We start from the raw sequence: 26,192 nt of genomic DNA, 5'->3' as shown, positions 1-26,192 counted from the left end.
TAACCGCTCAATAAAATACAAAGTTATTGTTTTATATTATTTAATATTTAATATAATATAAACATACATACATATATATATATATATATATATATATATATATATATATATATATATATTGCCTTGTATTATTTATTTGACAAATATCGAAAAAGCGAGGTATAAAATTTAAAGTTGAAAAAGTACAAGATTTAACGAGCGGAAATGTGTAAATTGGCATATCGAAATGCATCTGTGATAACGAGTTGTCCGTGGATTACGAACACTTTCGCGGCAAAAATTATCAAGTTACGAGCGTCTTGTGAAACGTTAAAGCGCACTTCCGCGACGCGATGCAGAAAGCATCTTCAATTTTATCGCGGAAGGAACACCGAGCAACATTCAGGGTAGATATCTATCGCGGCGAGCAAGAGAGGGAGCGAGGGCAAAAAAACCAGAGGGTGGAGAGATTGCGGATAGAGTATGGTTTAAGATGAAAGAGGGAAAGGGAAAGAAGGAAGGGGACAAAGTGGATAAAAGTCAGCCTTACAGCCACGCTTTTCGCGTAGAAAGATAGGAAGATGTCTGCCTTAACAAAGGCGCTTTTTAATTGAGCTTTTGTTGTGGGTCCCGGGGCGAACTTCTCGGGTCAAACGCGATTCTCAGGTTATCGTGGACATACACAGGATGAATCGCACGAAAAGGCAACGATCTCATTTTTCACCGCGACGTTAAGAAAGAGTAATGGCCCGTTAATGGAACTAATATGAATCATCGCGATCCCGTTGCGTGAAATATTATTGCAAATCGTCGAAATCACTTTTCCTCTTCCCCTCGCGACATACGTAAGGTCTGTCTGTATCAATAACCGTTACTTGAAACTTGCCTCAGATGAGATATTCGAATTTTAATTTAGTCTCGTATTAATAGTTGTTACTTGAAACTCGCTTTAGGTGAGATATTCAAATTTGAGAACTTGAAATTAAATTGAACTTATGTGTGTGTGGAACTAGGAGCTTTTTAGCTGAATCGCGATTATAATTGCAATGTCATTATATGATACAAAATAAAAAAAACTCAAATGTGATTTTAAATTCATTTTCTTTTTTGAATGGTCAGAAGGAAGAGTAAACTGTCCGTTGGAGTTGGGAACATAACTTGTGATTAATCAGTGCGAACAGGTATATCAGACATGTTTTAGATATAAAATATATTTCAGATTAGACTCCCGTAAATTATTTCGCGCGGAAATAAATTCGAGGAGACAGAGAAGGCAAAAGTTACGGCTCGATCTGATACATTCTCGCGATCCAGTTCTTGACATTTACAATATCATAGTTTATAATTCCGTAGTTTCATTTTTTACTATACTAACGAGAATATAAATAGCAAGAGGTTGCTAATTGCCGCGAGTTCGCGTTAATAAAATCATTCGTTGGCTATCGTTGGCCGACCGGGCAGGACACTAATGCGCGCGCGCGTTTGCGTGAAATTCGCGCGAGATTCACGGCGCGTTCGGGGCCGGGTTTGAACGATCGAGTTGCGCTCGCGAAAGCCGGTCAGTGATTTAATTCGATTTCACAATCAGCGGCTTTATTATCGCGCGCGACGAGCGGATGAGCGCGATGGCAACGCGCCCGGGGATCAGAGTTTCCGATCGAAATTCCGCGCTCACCGTGCCACACGCTTCGCGATCAGCCTGCGCGCACGGTTCCGACCAATTATTGGACAACACTAGTGTATGTGACGCACGCGTTCTTATCGCAACGCAACAGATTCGGTGGCTTTCAGCGAGAGAGAGAGAGAGCGTCGGCAAGCGAGCTCGATTGAAGCGCGTGTTGTTATACAGCTCCGTGTGTATAATCGATGATCGAAGAGAACCTTCATTATAGAGTCGGCGCCGTAATAATGAGGCTTTCGCAACTATCGAATTTCGCGAACGCGCGCTCGATAAAACCATAAAGAGAGGAGAGCGCGATACAATTAAGGACAGAGGGAGAGGGTTTGGTTTATGTATCCGAAAGTATAGGAGGTTCGCACGAATTATTGGACACCTCTGACTGATGGACAACATTACAGCTTTTGTAATAATCTGAAGCAAATAGGACGGGAAGATTTAAAAACTGTATTAACTTTGCTGGAGGATGAACTTTTTTTATACGCAGAAAGTCGAGATTTAACGAAGTGGCGTCACTTCGAAGTTACACATAATTTTTCCTTTTTTATTTAGTAAACCGGGAAAAATATGAATTTTGGAAATTTTCCAAAAGATGTAGGTTCATCCCCCAGCAAATTTAATACAGTTTTCAAATTTTCTTGTTCTATTTATTTTAGATTATTATATCAATTAGAGGTATCGCGCTCAGCACAAGAACCTGGACAGAATATCTGGATTTTTTGAATAATTTTTTTATACTTGAAACAATGATAAATAGTATAGTCAAAATCTTATATCTTTATTCATTTATTTAAAGAAAAATTCGTAAAAGCGTCTTCTCTCTCTCTCTTTCGGCCATCCAAAGTAGAACCTTTTCTTGAGCCGGCGGGAAATGTCATTTGTTGCTCGGTAACGACGCGACGTGTAAAGTAACGCATTGCGATTACCGGTGGTGCGTCACCCTCTTGTGGTGTCGCACACGGGTTGTTGAACGTTCTATGCCCGTGCTACGTGGTCACTGTGCAATTGCGTTTACTAAAGTCTAGCAGGTACAATGAACCAAAGTGTGGACATAGTCGTGGCAATAAACATAGATGCCTCGACTTCCGTGAGTTCGACGCGACAACTTTTGTCTCGGCGCACTGGCGCACGGTCTATACCTTTATCATCGAGCGCAACTCGGTATCAACTTCCTGCGTTGGTTCGATACGTACACAGCGCGATGTTTTGGACTTACATCCAGCGCTTTGTTACGTGCGTCGGGCAGGAAAAGGTATCGATTATCGGCGAGGGAAAAGAGAGACGTGCCGCACTCATGGATACTGTCCGCGACTGCGAGGGGGTGAGTTCTCGCGCGCATTTTACTGTCGTAACGAGAAAACTCGATGAACCGAAAGTCACGCGTGAGACGCGTTCATTTCAAACTGCCAGAAAGTTTTGAAAATAGAAGGAGAGAAGGAGACACATTTTTCTTGCTCTTCTTCGCAGTTTCTGTCGCGGCAAATTGTATTTCCGATCAAAACAACGATCTAACTCCCCGCACGGAAGGAATTTTATAGTAAAAATTGCTATAGAATTATGCAACCGAGAAATAGGTCGATATTCTGCAGTAGTTCACTCTATCCTTTCATTTTATATGTGCTACTTATATTCTAGCGAGATCTGCTACACTCAAAAAAATGTTTTACTAGTCCAGGTAGAAGTCTAAATGTCATAGTTAAAATTTATCGTTCGCTGCTAGTTCTTTTTTGTCTACCACAATTATTTTTATAAGAAAATACGACTGGCCTTAATCTGGATGAGTGCTACAAACTTTTTTGCGCTAAATTTCATAAATAGTTCATATAAAAGTTTTGTCTCTATTATCTATTATCTGTTATCTATATTGATTAAATGTAACAGATATGCGATATCACAGTGTTTACTAGTCATTTATTTTAGCTAATTTCTCGTATCTAGATAATTTTTGCTGCAAGACTTTCTTTGAGTATTTCTAGTAAAATTTGTTGTTTCTTAGATAGACCATTTCTGAACTACTAAAAATATAGTTAAATCAAAGAGAATTTATATGAAAAGCTATAATATTCTCTTCGTGTACAATTTTTTAAGACATACAATACGATCTGAGTTTTTCACACATGGACGTGGACAATATTGAATTACTATAATTTTGTTGAAATCCAATATTTTTGGACATACTTTTTTTCCAGAGATATAGAAAAGCTTCAGTTATAAAATAGTAGCGTAATAAAATCAAAATCTGCGAACAGATTGCGCTGTTTTAAAATTTTTCTCGCGAGACGCGAGACAGTCAGTCGGAGATCGAATATTCATTCGAGTCTCACAAATCCAGAATTATACGCGGATAGTTCAACATCAACAAATATTCATCGTACGCCAATTGACTGACGATTACTCGGCGATGTATTCGGATTCGAGAGGTCTTGAAGAAGTTTTCGGTAGGCATTTGTCCTGTGAATGCCCAATCGAGAACTCGATCGAGCGGCGTTTATCACATTTGCACGCGATGCAAATAAGCCTTCCGCCTCCATTTTCGCCGTCGTGACAATCGGCGAGAATGTGTCGGCGATGCAATGCGCGAGCACACGCCATTATTCCGGCTGCGTCCGCCGGAATCGAGCGAGGGAGATAGAGCGGGAGAGCGAAATGGCAAGAAGATGGGAGGAAACGAGAGAGTGAGAGAGTATCTGTGTGTGTAAGAGATAGAGAGAGAGGGAGAGAGAGAATGCAACGGCGCGGTATTATGCAGTAATTGGCCTTACTTGGCGCCACGACAAGTTCGCATTTAGCATTGGGCGCCGACGCTTTCGCCCCGTCTCCTTCTCGGAAATTTCGCGTTACAAACGCGCCGGGAATGCCGAGAACGCAACTCTTTCGCGCGGACGGATATGCCTGGGTATACACGGGGATAACAGGTGGCACAAATAAAGCGCGATGCCACGGCGAGTAAATATAAACGCGCGCGAGCGTCTCCGGACTCGCAACGACCGTTGCAAACTTAACGACCACCCGCAATTTCGAAGGGAGAATGCAGCGATGCGGCGGGGCCGCGAACAAGCCGGGAAACGCATCTGCGTCGTGTATACGAGCTGTTGAGTGACGCGAGTTGTTTTGTTGGCCTCCTCTTTTGGAGGAAAACGGAAGGATTCGAGGGGGCACTTAACACGGTGCTTAATTGGAAGTTGTTGTGGCGTTTTGTAATGAAATGCTTAATGTGTTCCTGCGAACAGCGCGATCGCGAATTCGGTGCCCGCGGTGCGGGCACAATCACGCGCGATGCTGCACGCTCGATTGAGCCATTGGTGACTTCCGTTCTCAATTAACAGGCTCATTATTTTCCTGCAAATGCCCAGGAAATATAAAATACTCGTTATTTCCGTCGAGAGTTATACATGACCCAATTAAGTAGATTGCGAATGACGCACATTGCATCTTGTTGAGTGTGATCGCGTAGAGAAATATAATTACATAATGATATATTAATACAGAAAAATATCATTCTGTTACTAAAAAGAGATATTACTCAATTTAATTTCGTTCTTACACTGGAAAAATACTTGAAAATTCATTTGTGATATAAAGTTTATTTCTGTGAATAAATTTTATATACCCCATACAAGTAAATTTTCAAGTATTTTCTTCTCAGCGTGGGTAACTTCAATACAAAAGATATTTTTTGTCTTGATAGTAATTTTAAAATATACTCATCACAAGTTTAAGAGAAAAGCTCATCGTCATGTGTGTATATTTGAAAGAAGGATTTATTTTCTGTACATCAGAATATTATAAAATTTTGACGAAGAAGTTGATTCGATTTTGTGTAGTACGCAAATCAAAATTTCATTTTTATTTAATATTCTTGATTGAAGGACTAAACCTACTAATATTATATTATGAATAAATATATTTTGAATAAATTTGATACTTATGACAAATTTACGATGGATTTGCGGACACACAAATTTATGAAATACTTGAGACATGTAGTATTTACTTGAATGCAGTGTGCATTCTTTTGTATATATGTGATGATTTCCTTCTCTGTCGATTAAGGTCTATGCACTTTCTTACCTTCCAGGATCTATCAAAACTCATGTATTGAAATTAGTAATGCGCGCAAGTATATTCGCGTTCGAGAGTTGCAAATAGCGATCGCCGTGTGTGTCAGATAGGATTGCCGCGAGAGCAACCTTAACCGGCTGCAGTTTATTTATAAAGCGCTCTTGAAACCGCGCGGCGAAATATTTTCGTTTTATCTCGACGTCCCAAATCCGTGTCGCAAAACTTCGAAGACACATACGTACCGCCGTCAGGGAAACCCTCCGAGTTATTTTCGCCGGTTCGTTCATTTGACGCGGCGCGAGCTCGCCGCCATCGATCGGTCGTCCAATTCACGCCTGTCAGAATCGCCAATTTGCGAGGAGAATCGATCGATCTTGGCGGAGTAACGAACGCAGTGGAGCGACGATGCGCGCGTTATGAATCGCGAGATATCGGCGTCGCGAGCGATTCGCTTCGTGAATGTCAACGAACGGAGGCAAACGCCCAGTCGGATAATACAAATCGATACGTGCGCTAATTGAGTCAGATTGTTTGTTGTTATTCCGCCAAACGCGACGAGATTTCGCCTGGAATCACATACACTGCGGCAAATTCCTCCAGAAGACGCGGGACGCGAGAAGCTGCGCCGAGAAAAAGCGGCGTTTTGCATCTTCTCTTCCGTATTTCCTTCTCGTGTTTTGGGAATTACCGTTCCACCGGGTGAGAAATAATTGCTTGTCACACTCTCGCATGTTCCTTCTTTGTCATTCCCAAATGGATATCCGGTGCGCTTGTTTTCGGCGTATCTCGCGGGGAAACGGGTTAATAGAGTTCGGATATGAGGTCGCTGTTCATTCGGATAAAGCGCCTCGCTTAAGTGGACGTGCAAATAAAACCCTGCTCTCAGTTATTGCGCACCGCATTGCACGCATCGTTAGCTCCGTGTTTCCGCCAGCGGGATATCGCTTGGTCGTATCATTCGCGTCTCCGCTTGATTATGCGGCATACTCGATATCCGTAATCACGTTAGATCGAGTTTGCGCTGTTTATGCCGTAACTGTCGGGATTGTTGGACGCGGAATCATGTCTTTCGGCGCGAATGTAATTCGCGCACATACCTTCGCGCGGAAAATAAATCATCGATAGCCAGCGCGCTAATTGTTTAGCGAGTCGTTAATTGCACTTCCCCCCGACCGGCTGGTCGTCGTAACAAAAATTACTCGCGCAAATTCCCGACGCGGACATCCCTCTCACCCGTATGATTTTCACAGTTTCCGACCGAGAAAGTGCGTGCCCTCTCTATTTTTCGTCAAATTTGAATGCTCGTCGAAAATAGAGAAAGATGGACAGGAAAAATAGAAAGGAAAAAGTGTCGTATATTTTGACACGATACTTCTTTCTTTCCCTTTTTCTTTCTTTCTCTTTCCCTCTTGATTTCAATGAATGTCCCTGAAGGTTCCGTTGAAAGAATAAAGAAAAAAGAAGAAGATTCGCTCGCGTATCGCGCGCGTAACACTCGAGTGCGACAGGTCGAGTGCTCCGACGAATTCCAGTGTGGTCGTCATGCAACACGACGATCCTCCTGCCTGCTGCGCCTCGTATCCGGTTCACGGACGTAGGTCGAGTGAGTCAGCTCGGAAAAGCATCGCTTTATTTTCGTTGCGAAAGAGGCTCGTCACCGGCGTCGCCGTCGCCGTCGTCGTCGTCGTCGTCGGTGACGGAGTAAGGGACAACGTTCGTGGCACTGGGCCGCTCGCATTTGTGTCAAGATCAACTGACTGTGTTTGTCGTGACAGCGGCATCATCGCGCCGACGATTGTGGGTTGAATGTTATGCAGTCGGTGTGCGTATATACGTGCTTGTACATATGTGTGTGTCAGTTTGCGCGTTAGTTTAAAAATACCCGATGCATCCCCGTTTCCTTTCACGCCGAGCCTCGGGAATTCGTAAATCGGAGCCAGATGTTGGACGTTGCCACCGCGCATCCGAATTAATTCCTGCCGATTCTCTTTAGTGCCTCGCGTTTCGCGATGTCGACGTTATTTGTCTCATTTTATTTTGCCCATCTTATTTTGTTTTCTGCGCCGCCAGATGCTCCTGCATTTGCGGCTATGGCGGATAAACGCGCAAAATGTGACTTATGTCTGCTTCTACCAACGTCGATTAGACCCTTTGGCTGCATTCGGAAACGTCACCCAAGTGTACCTCTTGCGTTGGAGTGAGCGAGATATAAGAGTGAGATAAAAAGAGAGGAAGAGTATTCGAGTAACGTTTCCGAACGTAACCCTTGAGTTCAAGTCCTCGGTCTAAATAGAATTTGAACCCGGGTTAAGGTTTTTGACATTAAAACATCAAGCAATCTTTTTTTATTGTTTTTATTTTCTAAATTAGCATCCTGTTTCTATTGCAAAAGATAGGATTTTTTACTTTTCGTCAAATAACTGACGCTTCCCAGACAATGTAATATCTAAAATCGGGACATAAGACGTCTTAAAGACATTTATACGTAAATCGTCTGAAAGACATCTTAAAGATAATCTTTAAGACGTTTTAAGTCCTAATTTTGGACATTATGTTGCTTGGGTTTATTCTGATGGAGTAGTTGATTTAGTCTTATCTTTTACACAAGAAGCAGGATATTAGTCTAAAAATGAAAAGGATCAAATGTCTCTGTTAACTTCTTCAGTGGCCATTTAAAATGATCGCGCGTTTTTTTAATAAACACATTTAGATTCCTTTCCTCTTTATTGTTATTTTCTTTAAGGAATTTTGGAAAATACAAGATATCTAACATAACAAGATATATTTAATTCGTATTTTCAGTGAATTAAAGAAAATACAATAGTTCAATTAAAGTCCTTTAAACGAGGCTTAAATTAAGTAAAAAGAATTTTATTATTAAACTATTGTAGCCACACTGCCTTAAAGAGGTTAATCGATGTTGGTAGGAACAGACATGAGTTGGAAATATCTGTTTCCCACCCTTTCCACGATACATAAAACAGAATGTCGCGCACGTGTTATGCACGATGTCAAACGTTTGCCACTCGCTCCTTGGAGAAGCGTTTTCATTATAACGCTATAAAAATGCATGAGATCATTTATAATGCTCGACGTTTTTATATCTCTGAAAATAAAGGCGGCATAAGGCAATTCGCGCCGGGTACACGCTCGCGGCCTTTCTGCAGCTGTACGGAACGCATCGACGACGTTTTACGTTCACGACAAACTAGTCTCGTTTTAGACGGCAAAGTTTAGGTATCGCGGGCTGCTCTCGCCTGCGTATCTGCGCACAATGCGACCTCTTAAGGTAAAACTTGAGGACGCTGGGTGTCTAAAGCGCCTTGCGCTCGCAACGAGCTTTAAACGTGCGCTTCGCTTCTTCATTCAAAGGGAAGCTCCAAATGGTCTAAGTGTTCGTAGTCGCACATGCGACGTGCAAACTCTTATCGAGAATGTTGCTCGCGGAAACGCTGCTCGCGGAAACACGGAGAACGAAAAGAATCGCATTGTGTGTGTGTGTGTGTGTATGTGTATAGGTCGGAAAAAAGGGAGAAAAAAATGTACACGTCAAGGTGCGCCCGCGCTCAATACAATAGGCAAAGCGTGTAACTGGCAGTGTTATTGTCTCGCGCGATGATTAACGCGTCTAGGCCACATTGTGCACTCTCAATGTGCCTTCGAATCTAAAATGACAATGCCATTCACGCGCGCTGACAGGGGGAAATGTTTAGCCATTGAGAAAAATATGCGTAAGTCCTCGCAATAAAAGCGGCGGAATAAATGGCCCCTCCCTCAACCGTTGCTGGGAAACGCGAGCTTGCGACGACAGTATTTCCCACTGACGACGACAACGACGACGACGATGACGACGACGACGGTAATCACCGTGGAACGAGCATTACGGGTTCGAGCATTACGCGACCGGCCCTTAATGACCTGTTAAGGTACTTCATCTCAACGAGCCCCGCGCGTAGGTGAGAGCGCGTTAACGTTAATTGGTTTCTTTGCGCGACAAGAGCAGGTGTCAAGACGGATACGCAGTTCGGCGCGATGCATGCAGATAAGAATGCCTCTCGACCTCGTTATGAATGATATTCTCGGCGTCAAATGTTGGTCCTGCCGCTGATTCCTCCGGTGATGGCAGCTCCACTCGAGCGTACCGCGCGACTAAGCTTACAAGTATCCGTGCTATAAACAATCTTCTCAGATCCCGGTTGTTAACAGTGTGCTTTTAGCACGTCACGTCTAGCTCCCACACGCGCTCGGGTTACGACTCGTAAAACGTGTCGCGGAGGATCCTGCGTGCAGAAATTTAAAACGGGGTTATATAGAGCCGGTCATTAATAATGTCCAACGCGAGGTCTCTCCGTCGGGAGCTTCGCCAAGAGAGACACGTTCCGCGTTCCGTTACGTTCGATTACCGGATTCAAAACCGCCGATATCTCGGGCCTTCATCTCGCGTACAGATCAGAAAGCACGATGTGACGCGAGCTAACGGGATTACCGATGCTTACGTATTGACTTGCTAATGATGGCTGTTTTGCTATTCAGATAGACAGCGAGATCCACCGCATGTTGGCGGAAAAATCGAAGAACGTTTTAAAATCGAACGCGACGCTAATCGCAGGCAGAATTTTCCCCGGGGATCGTTACACGGTATATACATGGTATATACCGTCGCGTTTAATAGAAAAAGTGGGAAGAGAGAGAAGAGGGGAGGAGGGAGGGAGAAAAAAGTCAGTATCCATTTACTCGGTTTTCACTTGTAGAAGCGCCGGAATTTGTGTAAACGTTTGCGCTCGCTCGCTCGCAATTTAACACGGCAAGTTTACGTGTATTTTCGGCGAACTCGCCGTTTTCGTGAGAAATATCCTACAACGCGTGAAAATCTCCGTAGCTTTTTTCGAAACGGCTGCAAGCTCACGGAAAGTACCGTAAGTTTCAACGCGATCTCTCGAAGATCTCGAGAGCTCCGAGAATATTTAGAGTACCTCAGGTCCCCTCTCGAGAGTCTAAAGTGCTCGCAGCCGGAAAACTACGAGAACATAATGCCGTGGAAGCTTCGATGTCCGCGCGCTCATGAGTATCGGGAAGTTAAAGCTTGGAAATTTCGGGACGTTCGAGCACGTCGAACAATGCGTCGTCGTTGAGCGCCCGTTGGCGCGATTGGCGAGAAAAAGCGAGAAGAAAAAGAGAGGGAAAACACAAAGACGGGTATTCTCTTGTAATTTCAGATGCGAAAGCATCGTGAGCGAAAAAGTTTTGTAGAACGATACGCTGGGGGAAAGAAAGAGAGAGAGATAGAGGGAGGGAGGGAGGCAGTCAGCTTGACGCTAAAAGCTTCTAATACGTCTCAAAAGGCTTCGAGAGGGAGCGTTCAGCTTTATCGAATTATGCGCTTGATGTTCTTTACAGAGTGTCAATTGCGCAGTCGTGTCGAGTGGAACCTTTGGATTCGGGCTGGCCTGAATGCATAAAATTTATTCCCGCGTAATGGGAAATGCATTTGCGATGCTCGGCGTAAAATCCGCGGAGTTTCAACGCGCGATGGCGCGCGCGTAATGTCTCGCGCATTTATGAAAATAATGCATCTCATTCGATTCGAATGAAACATTCGTTCCTGTCCTCGAAGCCTGACCTCCCACCCCGCGCCGCGATGTATTCATTGTCGAAACAATCTTTGTCGAAACAGCAAACGCTGAATTTTAACGCTCCGGCAGAGGAAAAATTTACGAAGCGCGCACGGCCAATTCAGATTCACGTCACTTTGCGTTTAATGCGAGTTTCATTAGTCATCATTCATACACACTCATATACACACATACATATGATGTAATTGAAGTTTGCATTTTTCAAACAATCATATGCGAATACCACAACCGCTAATCATCATTAATGTCAATTATTTTTTATTATGTTTCTCAGTTATTGTCATACGAATTTCACCGCTTGCAGTTTGTTTTGTTGTTCATAATTACGCTCGAATATATGGAAAAAAAGGATTGGAGGAAAAAAATTGGTTTACGGAGAAAACTGTTAAGATTACTACAGTCTCATTCTCTATGGTTAGGAAAAAAGTTTGTGTGTAAGTGCAACTTAGAATTGAACTCAATTACAGTTCCTACAACCTTTTTATGCATAGACGGAAAAGAACATGAATATTTTGTTAGAGCAACCATATTTAGCCAAGTGGTATTTTCCCTAGTATTTTCCGTGTTGCATTAATACGATAACACAATTCAACACGTTTCGGTTGGAGGAAATTGAATTTCTAGTTCTTAAGAATCGAGTTTGGTTGATAAGGTTCTGAAATTCCGTTTTCTTCGACTAAAACGCACTTAGTGTGTTTGTCATTGTCATTAATTCAACTAATCTTTCTCTTCTCTGTGGTCGTGCGTGTAATGCGCGCGTAATAAAAGAAACCAATATTCAATTATTTGGGACGCCATTTTTGGGCATCTTTCGAGTTTCTGAGACGTTAGTATCGTTCGGGAGGGTGGCTAGGGGATTAACTGGAAGCACCACTGGTGGACCAGAGCGATTCATTAAAGAGACGGACTCGAATCAACTCACTGAACGAGATGAGGCCGCTGTTCAGCATCGACAGCTTGATCTGACAGGGAATGGAAGCGAGACTCCGTCCAGGATTTAGATGACGCTTTCTGGGCGGTTTCTCCAGTGCCCGGGGAGCGCTTCTGCTCCTATGGTGATGATGATGCCTTCTGTGCGAATGGGAATGCGAATGGGAGCCGGCGCCGGTCGAAGTTGCGCCCGTACGATCGGAGCCGATGCTACTCAAACCGAGAACACCGCCTCCGGTCGACTGCGTTCGCATGGACGACATGTTCTGGAAAATCGAAGGAAAAATAGAATTAATGAAAACGCATTATAATCGGAAATATCTGGAAAATAAAATGCATGTGTGTATATGTGGGTGGGTGGGTAGGCGAGTAATTAACCACGGAAAAAAGAATTTGCTGCAGCAGCAAACTAATTTGCTATATGTGGATAGTTAAACATAATTAGCTACTTTTTCTTTGCTGCAGGAACCTATTTCCTTGCTATGATAACAAGAAATTCTGCTCTTATAGCAAGAAAAATGACTAACACAGCAAATTTGCTACAGTTAAACATAATTTACTGCTTTAGCTACTTTTTTGTTGCAGGAGCAGATTTTCTTGTTATTAAGGAAATTTATTTCTGCAGCAAAAAAAAAGTGTCTAACACAGTAAATTATGTTTAATTGTCTATATCCATATCCATATAGCAAATCTTTTTTTTTCCGTGACGAGATCTCACGAAGCAGATCAACCTCGATCAGCTCGTTGCAGCACCGTGGAGTTTATTTCATATACTGAGAAAAAAATGTTTGATATTTACAACTGAAATTACAGAGAAATAATTACTAAAAATTAGGGTCGAGAAAACTATTTTTTAATTAAATTCTACTATTATGTTAGCGATGATAACTTTATATGCATGCTATCGTTACCAGTTATGTGTTGGAACAGCTAAAAAATATAATTGAGGCCAAAAGTAATTTTAGTTAGATAATTTTAGTTAGGACAACCATTTATTTTTCTCAGTATAGAGTATCGCGGAGCGCAACGTTTGCAAAAATATTTGCGAGCGAAATGTCGCGCGTCATGTCGAGAGTTCTTCGATTTTCATCATTTTCACACACATTTGATGTTGCTTTTGATTTTATTTTTAAACGGAATACAAATACACGCGTCACTCCTGCAGTTCGCAGAGAGATACACGTCCTCCCACGACGATCGATCACTTAAAATCCATTCTTCTCTCTCGTCTCTTGCTCTGGCCGCGAGCGTCCCGAAAAAAATATCGAATATTAATCTTCCTTCAATATTTACACCCCTTCTGCATGTATGCCCAAGAGCCCGACGTGTTAAGCGTCAGTTGACATCGGTGTCATACACACACCCCGGTTATCCCCTAAAGGATTAGCATCGTCCTTGCTGCAATCATGTCGTGTCTCTCTCTCTCTCCCCCTCTCTCTGTCTCTGTCTCTCTCTTGGCACACACGCGAGTGTGGAGAGTGAATTTGACGTGGTTTGCGAATCCGTTGTCGAAGCAGCCGTAACATCGGTTCAGATCGCGAGAGAAGCTTTTCTCGTATTTCCCGCGGATCGTGTTGCCCGCGACGTTAATGCGCTCGCTGAAGACTCACTCAAGGAGACGCGCGCGTGCACGTCTTCCTCGTGTCGCGCGAAAGGGCCCCTTGTTTTCAACAATTTTCCACAACATCCATCTCTCTTCTTCTCTCTTTCCCTTTCTGTGCGCGGCTGTGTTCGCCCAGCGATAGCGTGCTCCCGAAATTTCATCAGGCGAGCCGCGACGAGCGTCTAAAAGCGGCCAGCGTCTCGCCTCTCTCGGCTCACTAAGATCGCGCTGCACGCGACATAGGCAGAGAATAGGGACGGTGGTTTAGCCAACTGGCAACGTGACGCGGGGAGGATCGTCGTCGGGTTTTCCTGCGAGCGCTTTCCCGTCGCCTATATTTATCGGCGTGCGACGTAATAAGTTAATAACCCCTTACGAGCGTCCAGTGACCGAGAGAGGTGCGTTAACGAGTTGGAGCGCCGGTGCCGTTTGCCTTCGACCGTACGAACGTCGGAACATCGAGAACAAGAAGGGGAGAATCAGTCGGGAATCAATGGCTGGATGCTTTCGCGAGAAAATGATGATTTCCAATCAGCCGAGTGTTATTGCGGGCACGTACGCGCGCGCGCGTTAGATTTTCTTTTGTTTCATCTTGTTTTTCGAGTCTCGGCTCGATCGATCGAGTCGTTTCCTTTCGCTCATTTTATCCATCTAATTTGCGGCGTGATCTGCTTTGGTCGTTACCGCAGCTTTTCGCTTGGTCGTGCTTTGTCTTTGCGGACACGGTCTCGAAATTTACTCGGCAAAACCGCGTGCTCAAATTAATGTCCGCGCAATGAGATTATTGTACCTTTGACAAATTTATTGTTCGAAGCACAATCGCGCGCACTGTAGGGTCCGCGAGACCACGGTAGACGCGGGATAATGTTCCGGCGTTCCTTTTTCCCGTCACTGCATTTTCATTCAGACCCCGTCTCTCCGTTTTCCATTAGCGACGTACTTTTAATCGCATTTGCATGCAGGAAAATACGAAAAATAATGCCGTTAAAGCAGTCCAAGTCTTCCGTCTCCGATATCTGCGATAACTTCGCAAATTGAGCATTGATGAAGCTTGGTGAATAAATTCCAAATGTTAGCTGTAAATGAGATTTTCTCTCAATTTGTAGCGTAGAAAAATATATTTGTGTATAATTATATATAAAATATCGTCGTTAGAAGAACGAGTTATAGTGAGTTTTGAACTTGCGAAGTGGGTTTGCACACACAGAAAAATATCATTTTGATATTAAAAAAGCAATTACTCAGTTTACTTTCTTCCTCTTAAATAACAATTATCTTCGATGAAGAATATTTTCTTTTAATAATGTCTGTCTTAAAATGTGTTTATTACAAATTTGAGAAAAGCTTATTATCATACACTTAAAAAAGGAATTTACTCGCATTTTTGCTTTAATTTATCGTTTTCGATTGGAGCACAGAAATTACTAGAATTCAGGGTGTATTTTGAAGAAATTTGATGCTTATTATATATACACTGGTAGATTAGCGGATATGTAAACTCTCGAAATACTCGAAGTACAAGTATTTATGTAAACGCAGTATGCGTTTTTCTGTATGCAGCGGGCGGGACTTGAGAAGATTGATTTCGTGAATTATTTACATGTCATTATCAGTACGATGCCCGGCAACTATTTCGCTTGAAACAATTCAGCAGCGCTAAGTTTCTCTTATTCATTTTCAACTAGCGCAGGGAATAGCTCGGATTACTACGGCTCGAGCATACGCGCGCGCGCGCGCAAGGGGACAATTTGCGGGAACGAAGTTTCTTGCGAGAAGCTTCGTAATAAATCTTTCATGCAAATCGCTCAAAGTATTTTAATCTTTCAAAGCCGGCTACGTCAGCGGGCAATAACGGCCGTCTTGGCAACACAACGCGCACGATGCCTGCGTTCTTCCGCTTATGAACGAATCGATGATTTTCGGGAGGCGGAAGACGCGCTTGAAGCAGCAAGATATTAACGCCAAGTCTAGTTTATATGACTTTCGTGCGCGAGTTTCTCTCTCTCTCTCTCTCTTTCTCTCCTTTCTTTCTCTGTTTCTCTCTGTCTTGTCTCGCCGAGACGCACGCGGTGGCGTCCTTCGCGCGTATAATTTTCACGAAAGCGTCGTATGTTATACACTTGGCGCCAGGCTCCACTGCGTCTCCCGATTTATAGAAAGAAACTGAGAAAGTCGGACACCAAAGTTGTGGCAGCAGGGTGGCCGCTTCTTGTGGAAATATTTAAATCGCCGCGCAACTGGAGCGCGTCCAGCGCGCACTCCGCATTTTTCGGCGCCTCGAGTGGCCACCACCCTCGATTAAGGCAAAAGTGTATCAACTCCCGAATGTATACCTAATCCTGGACGTTTTAGGCTGCATTCCTTCTAGAAGAAAGCTTCACTGAAAATTTACAGTTAACGTTATATATACCATGAATTTTCAGTAAGATTTCCCTCAAAGAAGATGTTTCGGAGTGCAACCCAGTTTGAACACGAATTATGTTTTTAACAGAAAATATATATTCAATACATGTGTATATGTTTATATTGTAAGTCCAAATATTCGTACTTAAAGACCAAAACAATAAGAATTTCTAGGATTAGATGTGCGTGCGGGGGTTAAGGTACTTTTACCTCACTCTAGCAAAAAGAGAGGAAGAGGACGAAAGACATTCAAGTCCTGTCGCGAGGAGGAGAGTCCAACGCGATCGACTGCGCGGACTGACGCGCCGAACCCCGCGTGTAATTATCGAATTACGCCATCGATACGGGCGAGGTTCAATCCGTCACCGTCGCGTCTACTTTGAGACCCGGTGATGGATGTTGGTTCTGATGGCTCAGCACTACGTATACCATTGTATCGGCGTTTCGCGAATTCCCGCGAGAGAGTTATGACCACTCGTTTGTTACGTCGCGATTGAATCAGTCGTGAAGCTCGCGCTTTCGCGCTGTTTCCGGCGGATTAAACGCGACGAGATGCACTGCGAAGGAGCACACCGGCGGCGTGTAATCGCACACGATAAAGCACGATGGCTCGTGGTTACGCTTCGTCGTGCGGAATTATCGAAATTTCCGTCTAATTTCTGTCGAATCGAAATTTTGATCCCACTTTCGACCTCAATCTTTCGTCTACTTTTATACTCCGAAGCCTACATCAACTTCTTTTGATTCTAATTCTGTCAAAAGTGACATTTTGTGCGTTTCCTGCCTGTTTAAAGACGCTAGTAGGACTTCAATCTCCATGTGTAAATTGTTTTGTTTCCGTGTACAGAATATGACAATTGTTAAAAGAAGTATAGTTTTTCTCAGCGGGCACCGCTGAACTATTCTTTTTTTGTGAAGTATCATTCCTCAAGAATGTAACTCTGAACGGATTTCTCTTACTTTCAACGGGTTGAAAAGTTACGAATCTTTTTCTACAAATAGAAAAATTGTACGTTTTCCTCTGTGTTTCGCGAAAAGAGAATTACGTCCGAGGCTACATACAGTTTTGAACGAAAAATAAAAATTTTGAATAAAATGAGAAAAAAATTTCATATTAATTTCTGTAACCCATATATGGAGAAAAGTGATATTGTCAAAAAATGATCCACGAATCACATTACGGATTAAATATTTTCTAAAATTAAATGAAGAAGTTTTAAATATAAATTTGTTTCTTTAATTTTAGAAAATAATTACTTAACTTAAACAAATATCTTTATAGTACTATCCAAACAAACGTTTTTTGAAATTTAATAAATTTTTTCTCAGTGTACACTAATGCTTCACAATATATAGATGTTAGAAAGTTTAGGTCGAAAGTGGTGCAAAAATTTCGATTCGACTGATTATCCTCCTTGTTCTTGTGCTGATCAATTTTTGCTCGCACGTGATGTATTGCACGGATCGAGCTGTGTGCGTTTGTCAGATTATTAATAACGACTCGTGTTCTCCCTCGACTGCGACAGACAGTTCATCGACTTTTCCTCTTTGCGAGCTTTTTCCGTTTCGAAAAATTAATACTCGCCAATCTCGTCGGAGACTATTTACGATTCGATCCGTCGGTTTCTGGGGCGGATAATACACTTCGTCGAACGTGATTCGCGTGCAGCCGTGTAATTTACTACCGTTCGACCGTATTACCGAAAGTCCGTTAGATCTTTTCAAATCGGTTAAATCGGTTAAAACGTCCGTAAATTCATCTCGAAGAAAAATATGTGATTTGTTGTACATCGTCGAGCAGCGGAGAATTTCGCGTTTTTGCGCGCCCCACTTGTGTACATCAACAATAACACACATCGCGTGTTACTGTATCGATTCTCTGTGTTTGTACGTTGTTGTTTACTTACAGATCTTTCTTTCTTTCTGCCTTAGGTCTGTCAAACTCGATCGTGAACGATCAGTCGTCCGTCTGGCTGCCATTGAGTATTGATCTTAGCGAGTATTTGCCGCAAATCGGTGAGTGAATTTTCTCGTTATTTTTTTGTTAATACATTGGATCGTACATCGCCGTACATTGGATCGAGTCACCAGTAACTATTCTTCCGTTCTTCCGTTCCGTTTCTTCTCTTTATAAATTCAAATTGTGAAATTTTTTCGCGACAGAGAAATTATTGAGTAGAGTTGCGTTCAGGATAGGGAATGAGAAATAATTTACGAAAAATTCAGGTTTATAACAAGTATGTAAAAGCATATGTTAGATTGAGGCACTTTTGTTGTACATAGAAATTTAATAGCTAAGAGAAAAATATGTAAAAAATGAAGAAAAAATTCGTTTTAATAACATATTTACTTCAAGCTAACTTAAGATTTTCAGAGAATGTATATTATCTTAGTTGAAAAATTCTTTATATTAGTATAAGCAAATATTGTACTCACACAACCGAGTCAATATTTTCTATTTCTCAGATAATTTTTCTTTTAGTGTAACATCTTGCGTTCAGTCAAGTTGCTTACGTCGATTTAATTCTTGCGTGACGTGTGATAATATGATTCGTTTATAAACTCATTTTCGTGTACGAAACACTTTATAACGGAGCTGGTTCGAATACATATTCATCTTTATTAACGCTGCCTTGCGTTCCTGATTAACAGTAGCTTGTCGACTCTTGCCGTAAACGTTCCAAGAAAATTAATATTTAGCATCTTCTCGCAAGGAATTACTTACGACTCGATTCGATGAACATCTAGACTAATGCAGTCTCGGTCTCTCAGATCCGACTGCTTTTTTTCCTTTTTCTCCTGCATACTGCGCAAATCCGCACCAATCTCTATTTATTATAATTATCGAGCATAAACTGCAATTAATGGTTACGTTATATAGCAATAGAATTAATAACAATAGAATAGGTTCCGCCCCGCTTAATCGACCGGAAATAGCCGGTGATTTATTTCCGTGTTCCGTAATTTCGCCCGCACGATCATAGACCAAATTATGAATAATAAAGCCAGAGAGAGAGAGAGAGAGAGAGAGAGAGAGAGAGAGAGAGAGAGAAAGAAAGGGAGAAGGACGGCAATATCGACGTAATCCAAGAACCGATCGTTAATGTGCTTTCTAACTGCGATCGTTGATCACGCTGGCGAGATTAATTAAATGATGATTCTTTCGTTCGCTGATTATCATCGCACCACGCGAATAATTTCGCGTATATCGCGAAGTGTCGATATTCCCGATAATAATACAAACCCGTTCGTTCGCTCGTTCATTCGTGCCGCCGTGTTTCTCGTTTATACCGATGTTGCCCATAAATATCGAGTTCAAAAGTACTTAATATCGGACAAGTCGTCATTTCGTCCACCTGGAGAGAGAAGAGGATATGTGGCAAGAGGAAAAAGCTCGGCCGTTTCTCTTGCTTATACCCTCCTATCGATATACAGAGTGCCTGACGCAAAGTGGCTCATAACATGTACACATGGATCACGTCAAATTGAACACAAAATCCCTCTACCATTTTGCAAATGGCCACGTGAAATTTTGAGTTATTAATTACAGAAGAATTCGGAATGTGTGATAACGCGCAATATCTCGAAAATTTACGTGGTAGTTTACGAAATGCTAAAGATTCCTTCATTCAGTTTAACAAATTCTATGTGTACATGATCGGTCGTACATTTTTTAAATTCAGATACTCTGTATATTAATAATAAAGTAAAAGCTCAAATGATGTACAATCAAATATGTCAAGAGTCAAGCGCAGGATGTCATATGCGAAGAGTTTAATGTGGTTTAATGTTACATTAGAAAAACTGTTGTGAATTAATGCAAACGTTTCGGTTAATTAGTCATCAAGAGTAAGAATATTCAAAGAGCAAGTGTCGTAAAATTAGAATTGTACTGCTTGTTTGTGATAAAATATTGTTCTTTCTTTTATATCCTTTTGACTAGCTTTTAGGACGGGTGTTGCTCGCAGTTTTTGAACTCAAGGGTTTTTCACTCTGATCTATTTGACTCTCTTCCAATTGTCGGGAAACGTTTAGGTGAATGACACTTGCTCTTTTGACCATCACTTTCGTCTACCGCAGACACAACACTTTTGGACTTTTTTTTACAAGACTTTATTTACTGAATTGGATTGACACCGTATTTCCGATGTCTTCTAATATTATTTTAGTATTGAGTATATCTTTAGTATTGAGTAATCAACCGAAACGTTTTTGCATTAAAAGTTTTTCTCATGATATTAAATCATATTAAACTCTTCGTATATGACATTCTGCGCTTAGCTCCTATTGGTTTTTTCCTACACGCAGTAAAATAATTTGCTGACCTAGCAAATTTTCTGCTAGTCCAGCAAAATCTTATCGTTATTATATGGACAGCAAAAAGATTTACTAAGAGTACTAGTTACTAATTACTAGATATAATTTGCTGAATCTACAAATTATTTTGCTGTAAGAACCATGATGGATTTATATAAGCAGTTGCAGTTTTGCTCCGGTAGCAAATAAATTTGCTAAGGATATATTATTTTGCATTGATAGCAAATTAACGTGATTCTCAGGACAAATACACTCAAAAAATTTTTTTTATTTTATATATATGTATATATATTTACTAATATATATATTAGCAAATCTTTTAGCTATTATAACTAAATAACTTTTACTATGAAAGCAAGAAAATTTTCTCCTGCAGTTAATATTTTTAGTTGTCTATATATTAGCAAATCTTTTTTTCCGTATAGCAACGAAACTATTTCTGCTCTGATAACGAATAATTTGTAAAATTAGTTATGTCAACTAAATTTTTTTATTGTCATTACAAATATGTAGTAGCAACGATGATTTTGCAAATCATGCAAAATGGTCGTGCAAAAGAGCAAAATTATTTTTCTCCGTATATATATCCTGCATATTGTTTTTGCCTATGTACTAAGAGAAAAATGCTTGATATTTGTAATTATAATATAGAGAAATAATTACTATAATATAGAGAAATAATTATTATAAATTATGGTCGACAACCATTTTTTAGTCAATTGCACTATAATTTTAGTGGTAATAACCTTATATGCATATTATTACTACTATCTTCGTATTGGAACAACTAAAAAATATAATTGGTACCAGATTGGACCCAACTATATTTTTTGGTTGATTCAACACGAAGATAATAGTAGTAACATGCATGTAAGATTATTATCACTAAATTATATGCAATTGACTAAAAAATGGTTGTCTTGATCATAATTTATAGTAATTATTTTTCTATACAATTATAGTTACAAATACCAAACATTTTTCTCTCAGTGTGGCATTTCATAACCTTTGCGCAGATACGATTTTATCGCGTGACGTCTGGTCGGGCGGAACGGTGCAAAAATACTCGTGAAACACTGACGACGAAGAGAAGACGTTACAGATTTTCCCCTCGCAGATCAGTCGCACAGAGCCCAGGCGAAAAGTACGCCGACGAATTTCGCAATCGCACGTGTGCCACGCAAGCGTTACGCAAGCCTCGTTCGAGCCTAATCCGAGTGTGATCTCTCTCTTTCTTTCTCACTCGCTCCCTCGTGCTCTTTCTCTTTCTTTTTCCGTATACGCGTGTCGTGATTTGTTTGTCCGTCGACGCGTTCACAGTATATATACACCTCAATTAAATTTAATTCGGCGTCTCATGATTTAATTTCTTCTTAAGCGAGAGAATTATTTATGTATCGACGACGCGAGTGTCATTTCAAATCCCCGGGAAATATTCGGAATGCGAGGTCGATTAATCAATCTTTTCGCGCTCGCGCGTTTCATTTACGGCGATTCTTGATAGTTTGTCGCATTGTCTTTTTTCGATCAAATTTTGTCACATATCGGATTTAAAGGGCGTTGATTTGAAAGCTCTTCCCAACAACTGCAGCCTTCTTTGTATCGGTGCGGAGCGCGATTTGTAATTTGAATGTGCACAAATCAGATAAATTCCGACAAGTTAAGAAATGACGAGCCTCTTCACGGGAAATACAATGATATCACTTATAACAGAAATTTCGCACTCCGTCGCTCGAATTTTCTGACACGTCGCATTTAACGGATTTGGGTTCGAGAGCTTGACTTGCCTTGACGGCGCAGTCTCTGCGGCCTCCATTTTATTGGCGAGGAACGCGATTTGTAATTCGAATATACACAAATCAGACAAATTCCGATGAGTTCGGTGGGCGCTGATCTATTTTCGCGAGAACTCATTCTGCGAGGAGTCCCTCCGGGCCTCCCTGTTGAGTGCGCGCGCGCACGACGCCTCTTCCTTCGTAAATTTGAATGAAACTCGAAGTTCCGCCCTGTCGGCGCTCTCAGGCGAGAATTATAATTGCACCCATTTGCGTTTCACTTCTATTTACATTCGCGGACGTGCCTCGGCAGAACTTTCGGCAACCTCCCACGCTTGTTTGTCGTCCATGGAGAGAAGGAGGAAAGCGTCAGAGCACGCGATCGACTCGCCCTTTCCGCGCTGCCATAAGTAATTTCGCGGCGAATTTTAAGCGTGCCGGTGCGCGTGCCGCCGTGACACTTCCGAATGAAATTCCCCGTTCTCTTTGCATCTCGCACTTAAGTCAGCTGACGGGAACGAAAGATGATTATTGTCGACTTGACAGTCGCGAGAGAGTCGATATGACGTGAAATCGATCGCTTTCTCGCGTCAATTGTACGATTTGATTCCTGGATCCTTCTCTGACAGACAACATCGCGATGCGATTCGACTTCTCCCCTTTATTAAAACGGCAGTACGATACTTCCAGAATCGGTAAAAGTTTCGTTCAATGAAAGATGCAGATTCACTAGAAAATTAATTAACTTTCTTTACAGTTGCCCTCTTGTCGTATTAATATTCCTTTGGTACGGTAATCGCATAGGTCTCAACGTCTCGAAAACGTAGTTATTTGTAACGCGAGGAAATTTAAAAATAAGCCCACACACACATTTACAGATCACACTCAAGAGGATGCGAAATTTCACGTCGCGCGCGGGGGCGAGTGCAAAAGAGAGCGGCGTTTTAAAAATATATATTGCGCGCGGACATCGGTAAACACAAGGCGTTCCGCCGCCGCGGAATAATTCGCGATGTTGCTGTGGAGCACTCGCGGATAACGAGGAAAGCCTGCCTGATAGCATGCCGAGGAAAAGTTTTCAAGGTTGCGCGTGGGCTTCTGCGTTCGTTGGCTATTTTTAAATGTTTTGCAAGCTGCCACCCCTGCCGGGTTCTCTCGTCTCTCTTGGAGGTCGGTTATTGACCACTGAATCGGCCTTTGAATTCCCGTTCGGGCTATGTTATCGCTGTTCCGCCCGATGCAAACGTCCGAAACGTGACACCGGCGTTACCGGTCTGATTCCACAAAGGAGAGTCGCGTAACAATCGCGGCAATGCTCGCGTTTTATCCTCCGCAGACGATTCACTTCGTTACTTTTGCAGGCGTAGTATATCCTTAAATATTGCTGAAGAGGATTTTCTGCGCAAGGATTCTCGGAAAGGATCCGAGCAAAAGATTCTCTCCCACGGCACAACTACGCCTGATAACGGGTTGGGGAGGACGGGTTGAGCGAAGAATTACCGAGAAGATATGATAGTCAAGGAGTTTGTTCACTTAAACCAAAATGCTTATCTAAAAGTGACCCAAGAAAAGTTTAGCCTCCTTTTGCGGCGTTTGAAATCTTAAATTATTTTTTCATGAAATTAATGAATATATTAAAGATATATAAATATTAAAGTGATAAGTTTCACTATAAAAAAGTACGTTTTCTATCAAAATAAATGATGTGGTTAGGACCTTTAGGAAACGTACAGGAAATATTGCAAAAAATTGGATAAAAGTCTTTATCAATAAAATATATAATATAATAAATAAATATTTGTAAATGTTAATAATATTTATTAATTTAAGGTGACTTTTATCAAGTTTCGATTAACTTAATCGTCGATTAATTCTATTGTAACAAGCAGAATTGGCCAATAACTATTTGCTGGTTACAACGGAATTAAACGACGATTAAGTTAATTGAGGCTTGGTAAAAGTAATTTTAAATTAAATATTATTAGCATTTATAATCCGAATCACACACAATTTACTGATAAAGATTTTCATTTCTCCTATTTCTTGCAATATTTCCTATACGTTTATTTGGTCCTAACAACAATAATATTTAAATACATTCATGGCTAAAGTTTCGAATTGCCACACCGTTTGTGAGAAATTTAATATTGGACATTGTAATTTAACCATTACATATCGTAATTTATCTCACTTTTTTTGTCTGAACTATCTGGCGTTGCCCGGAGTTCTTATATCTAGAACATTTAAACTTAAATTATCACCAAGCCAAGGGGATGAAATGAGGGATACAGGGTGAGTTGTGTCTAGGTTTCATGTAGCCTGTATTTTCCGCAAGGCTCTAAAGACTAACTATGCAAAATTTGGTTAAATATGTAAATCGGTCACAGGATTTAGGGGTTAATGAATATACAAACCGACAAGAAATATACAGACAGCCATTCTATTATATATATATATGTACATAGGTGATACAAGCAATACAGTTGACCATTATTCCAGTGTAACTTCGTGAAAAGTGATACGTTATAAATGTTACATATTAGGAAATGCGGCATAGAGAAGAAAAAATAGTATTTACTGTATTTGTGTAATGGTCAATTGTAGGAAGAGAATTGCTATTTTATAGACGGTATTGTGACATTAGTTTCAAATTAACATTTATTATCTTGATAGTGAAATAAATATATAAGAACGTAAGTTTGTTCGATAAATAGTGAATGAAATAAATAACTTTCTTGATACGTTACTGAAAATCTTGGACGCTCTGATAATACACATCCGGCGAATAAGCTCCTCAATATCATTAGGTGTAATGGGCTTTCTAAATACAATAAGCCACTAGTCGTAACGCATAACACATAAAGCATAAGAGAATCCACCGATCAGAATTCTTCGTTTTTATTCTGAAGAACTGTAATTGATGGATTTTCTTATATCTTATGTGTTATGCGTTATGTGTTACGACTAATGGCTTATTGTAGAAAGCCCACACATTATTAAAACTATTCGGACCCGTTAGAATACGATTGTCGTTTAGCGGTAATATGTCCGTGATTCCGCGCGGCTTTCGATAGCTTTTCAACGCACGGCCGAACTCATTTTGAAACTGATTTCGGCGGCCACATCGAGAATACTATCGGAGTGGGATATTGAGAAATTCTTAAGACACAACTCTTTCTCTCTCTCTCTCTCTCTCTCTCTCTCTCTCTCTCTCTCTCGCGGTATATAAGTTCCTTCGCGGTATTCTGACCTCAACGGGCTGCAATGCGATCCACAAAATCAATATGGAGCGCGGCAAACAAAACCCCAGATGTTTGGCTCATCGTCAAGTCGACGCACGACGGCGGCAGTCATTTATTTATTCTCATTCACGTCGCGCTCTATGATCATACGGTCCGGGCGAGATAGCATTTCCGTTGCATAAGATCAATTTTGATATTTCTTAAGGCGTTCGTGCCTGCCCGAGAGCGAAAAAAGTTCTGCGCGTATCTTGGGTCGTAGAAAAATGCTTTCGACAGTGAGATACCACGAATCCTCTATCTTAAATAAATCGTGTTATCTCGGAACGAGAGTGCTTGTCAGAGCCAAACGTAAGGTGTTCGTTGCTAAATCTTTCATGTCAAAATGTCTAATTTATTATGATAATTCTTTTCTCAGTTAGACATTGAAAATTTAGTAACGAACTAAATTGATTCTGTGCTATTTCGTTGAGCAGTGGTGGCATTCTCAAATCTTGAGAGTGATTACTTTTTATATTATATATATATATATATATATATATATATATATATATATATATATATATATATATA

The 26,192-nt window shown here is 41.2% G+C and overlaps 2 protein-coding genes across 7 annotated transcripts in view; one reads left to right on the top strand and one right to left on the bottom strand.

Moving 5' to 3' along the window:
- Positions 1–26,192, bottom strand: part of LOC116850826 (receptor-type tyrosine-protein phosphatase kappa) — a 100,505-nt gene that overhangs the window by 62,155 nt on the left and 12,158 nt on the right. For 3 of the 4 annotated variants that reach the window (XM_032829533.1, XM_032829530.1, XM_032829531.1), the window contains one exon: positions 12,275–12,548. In XM_032829533.1, coding sequence (XP_032685424.1) covers positions 12,275–12,545 — 271 coding nt within the window. In that variant the 5' untranslated portion in view covers positions 12,546–12,548. Of the gene's footprint in view, positions 1–12,274; positions 12,549–19,013; positions 20,794–26,192 lie in introns of those variants that run through there. The other variant, XM_032829534.1, reaches the window with a different exon arrangement.
- Positions 1–26,192, top strand: part of LOC116850827 — a 100,291-nt gene that overhangs the window by 72,870 nt on the left and 1,229 nt on the right. For all 3 annotated transcript variants that reach the window (XR_004379448.1, XR_004379449.1, XM_032829536.1), the window contains one exon: positions 18,221–18,304. Coding sequence is in view for 1 of the 3 variants with exons in the window: in XM_032829536.1 (XP_032685427.1) it covers positions 18,221–18,304 (84 nt within the window). In the remaining 2 variants the exon portion in view is untranslated. The remainder of the gene's footprint in view (positions 1–18,220; positions 18,305–26,192) is intronic.

The sequence above is a fragment of the Odontomachus brunneus genome, unplaced genomic scaffold, assembly GCF_010583005.1.
Source record: "Odontomachus brunneus isolate Ranch 3 - 2012 unplaced genomic scaffold, Obru_v1 Obru_scaffold_157, whole genome shotgun sequence".
In the NCBI taxonomy this organism is placed as follows: domain Eukaryota; kingdom Metazoa; phylum Arthropoda; class Insecta; order Hymenoptera; family Formicidae; genus Odontomachus; species Odontomachus brunneus.
The sequence above is the reverse complement of the archived record's forward strand: the minus strand, read 5'-3'. Positions and strand labels throughout refer to the sequence as shown.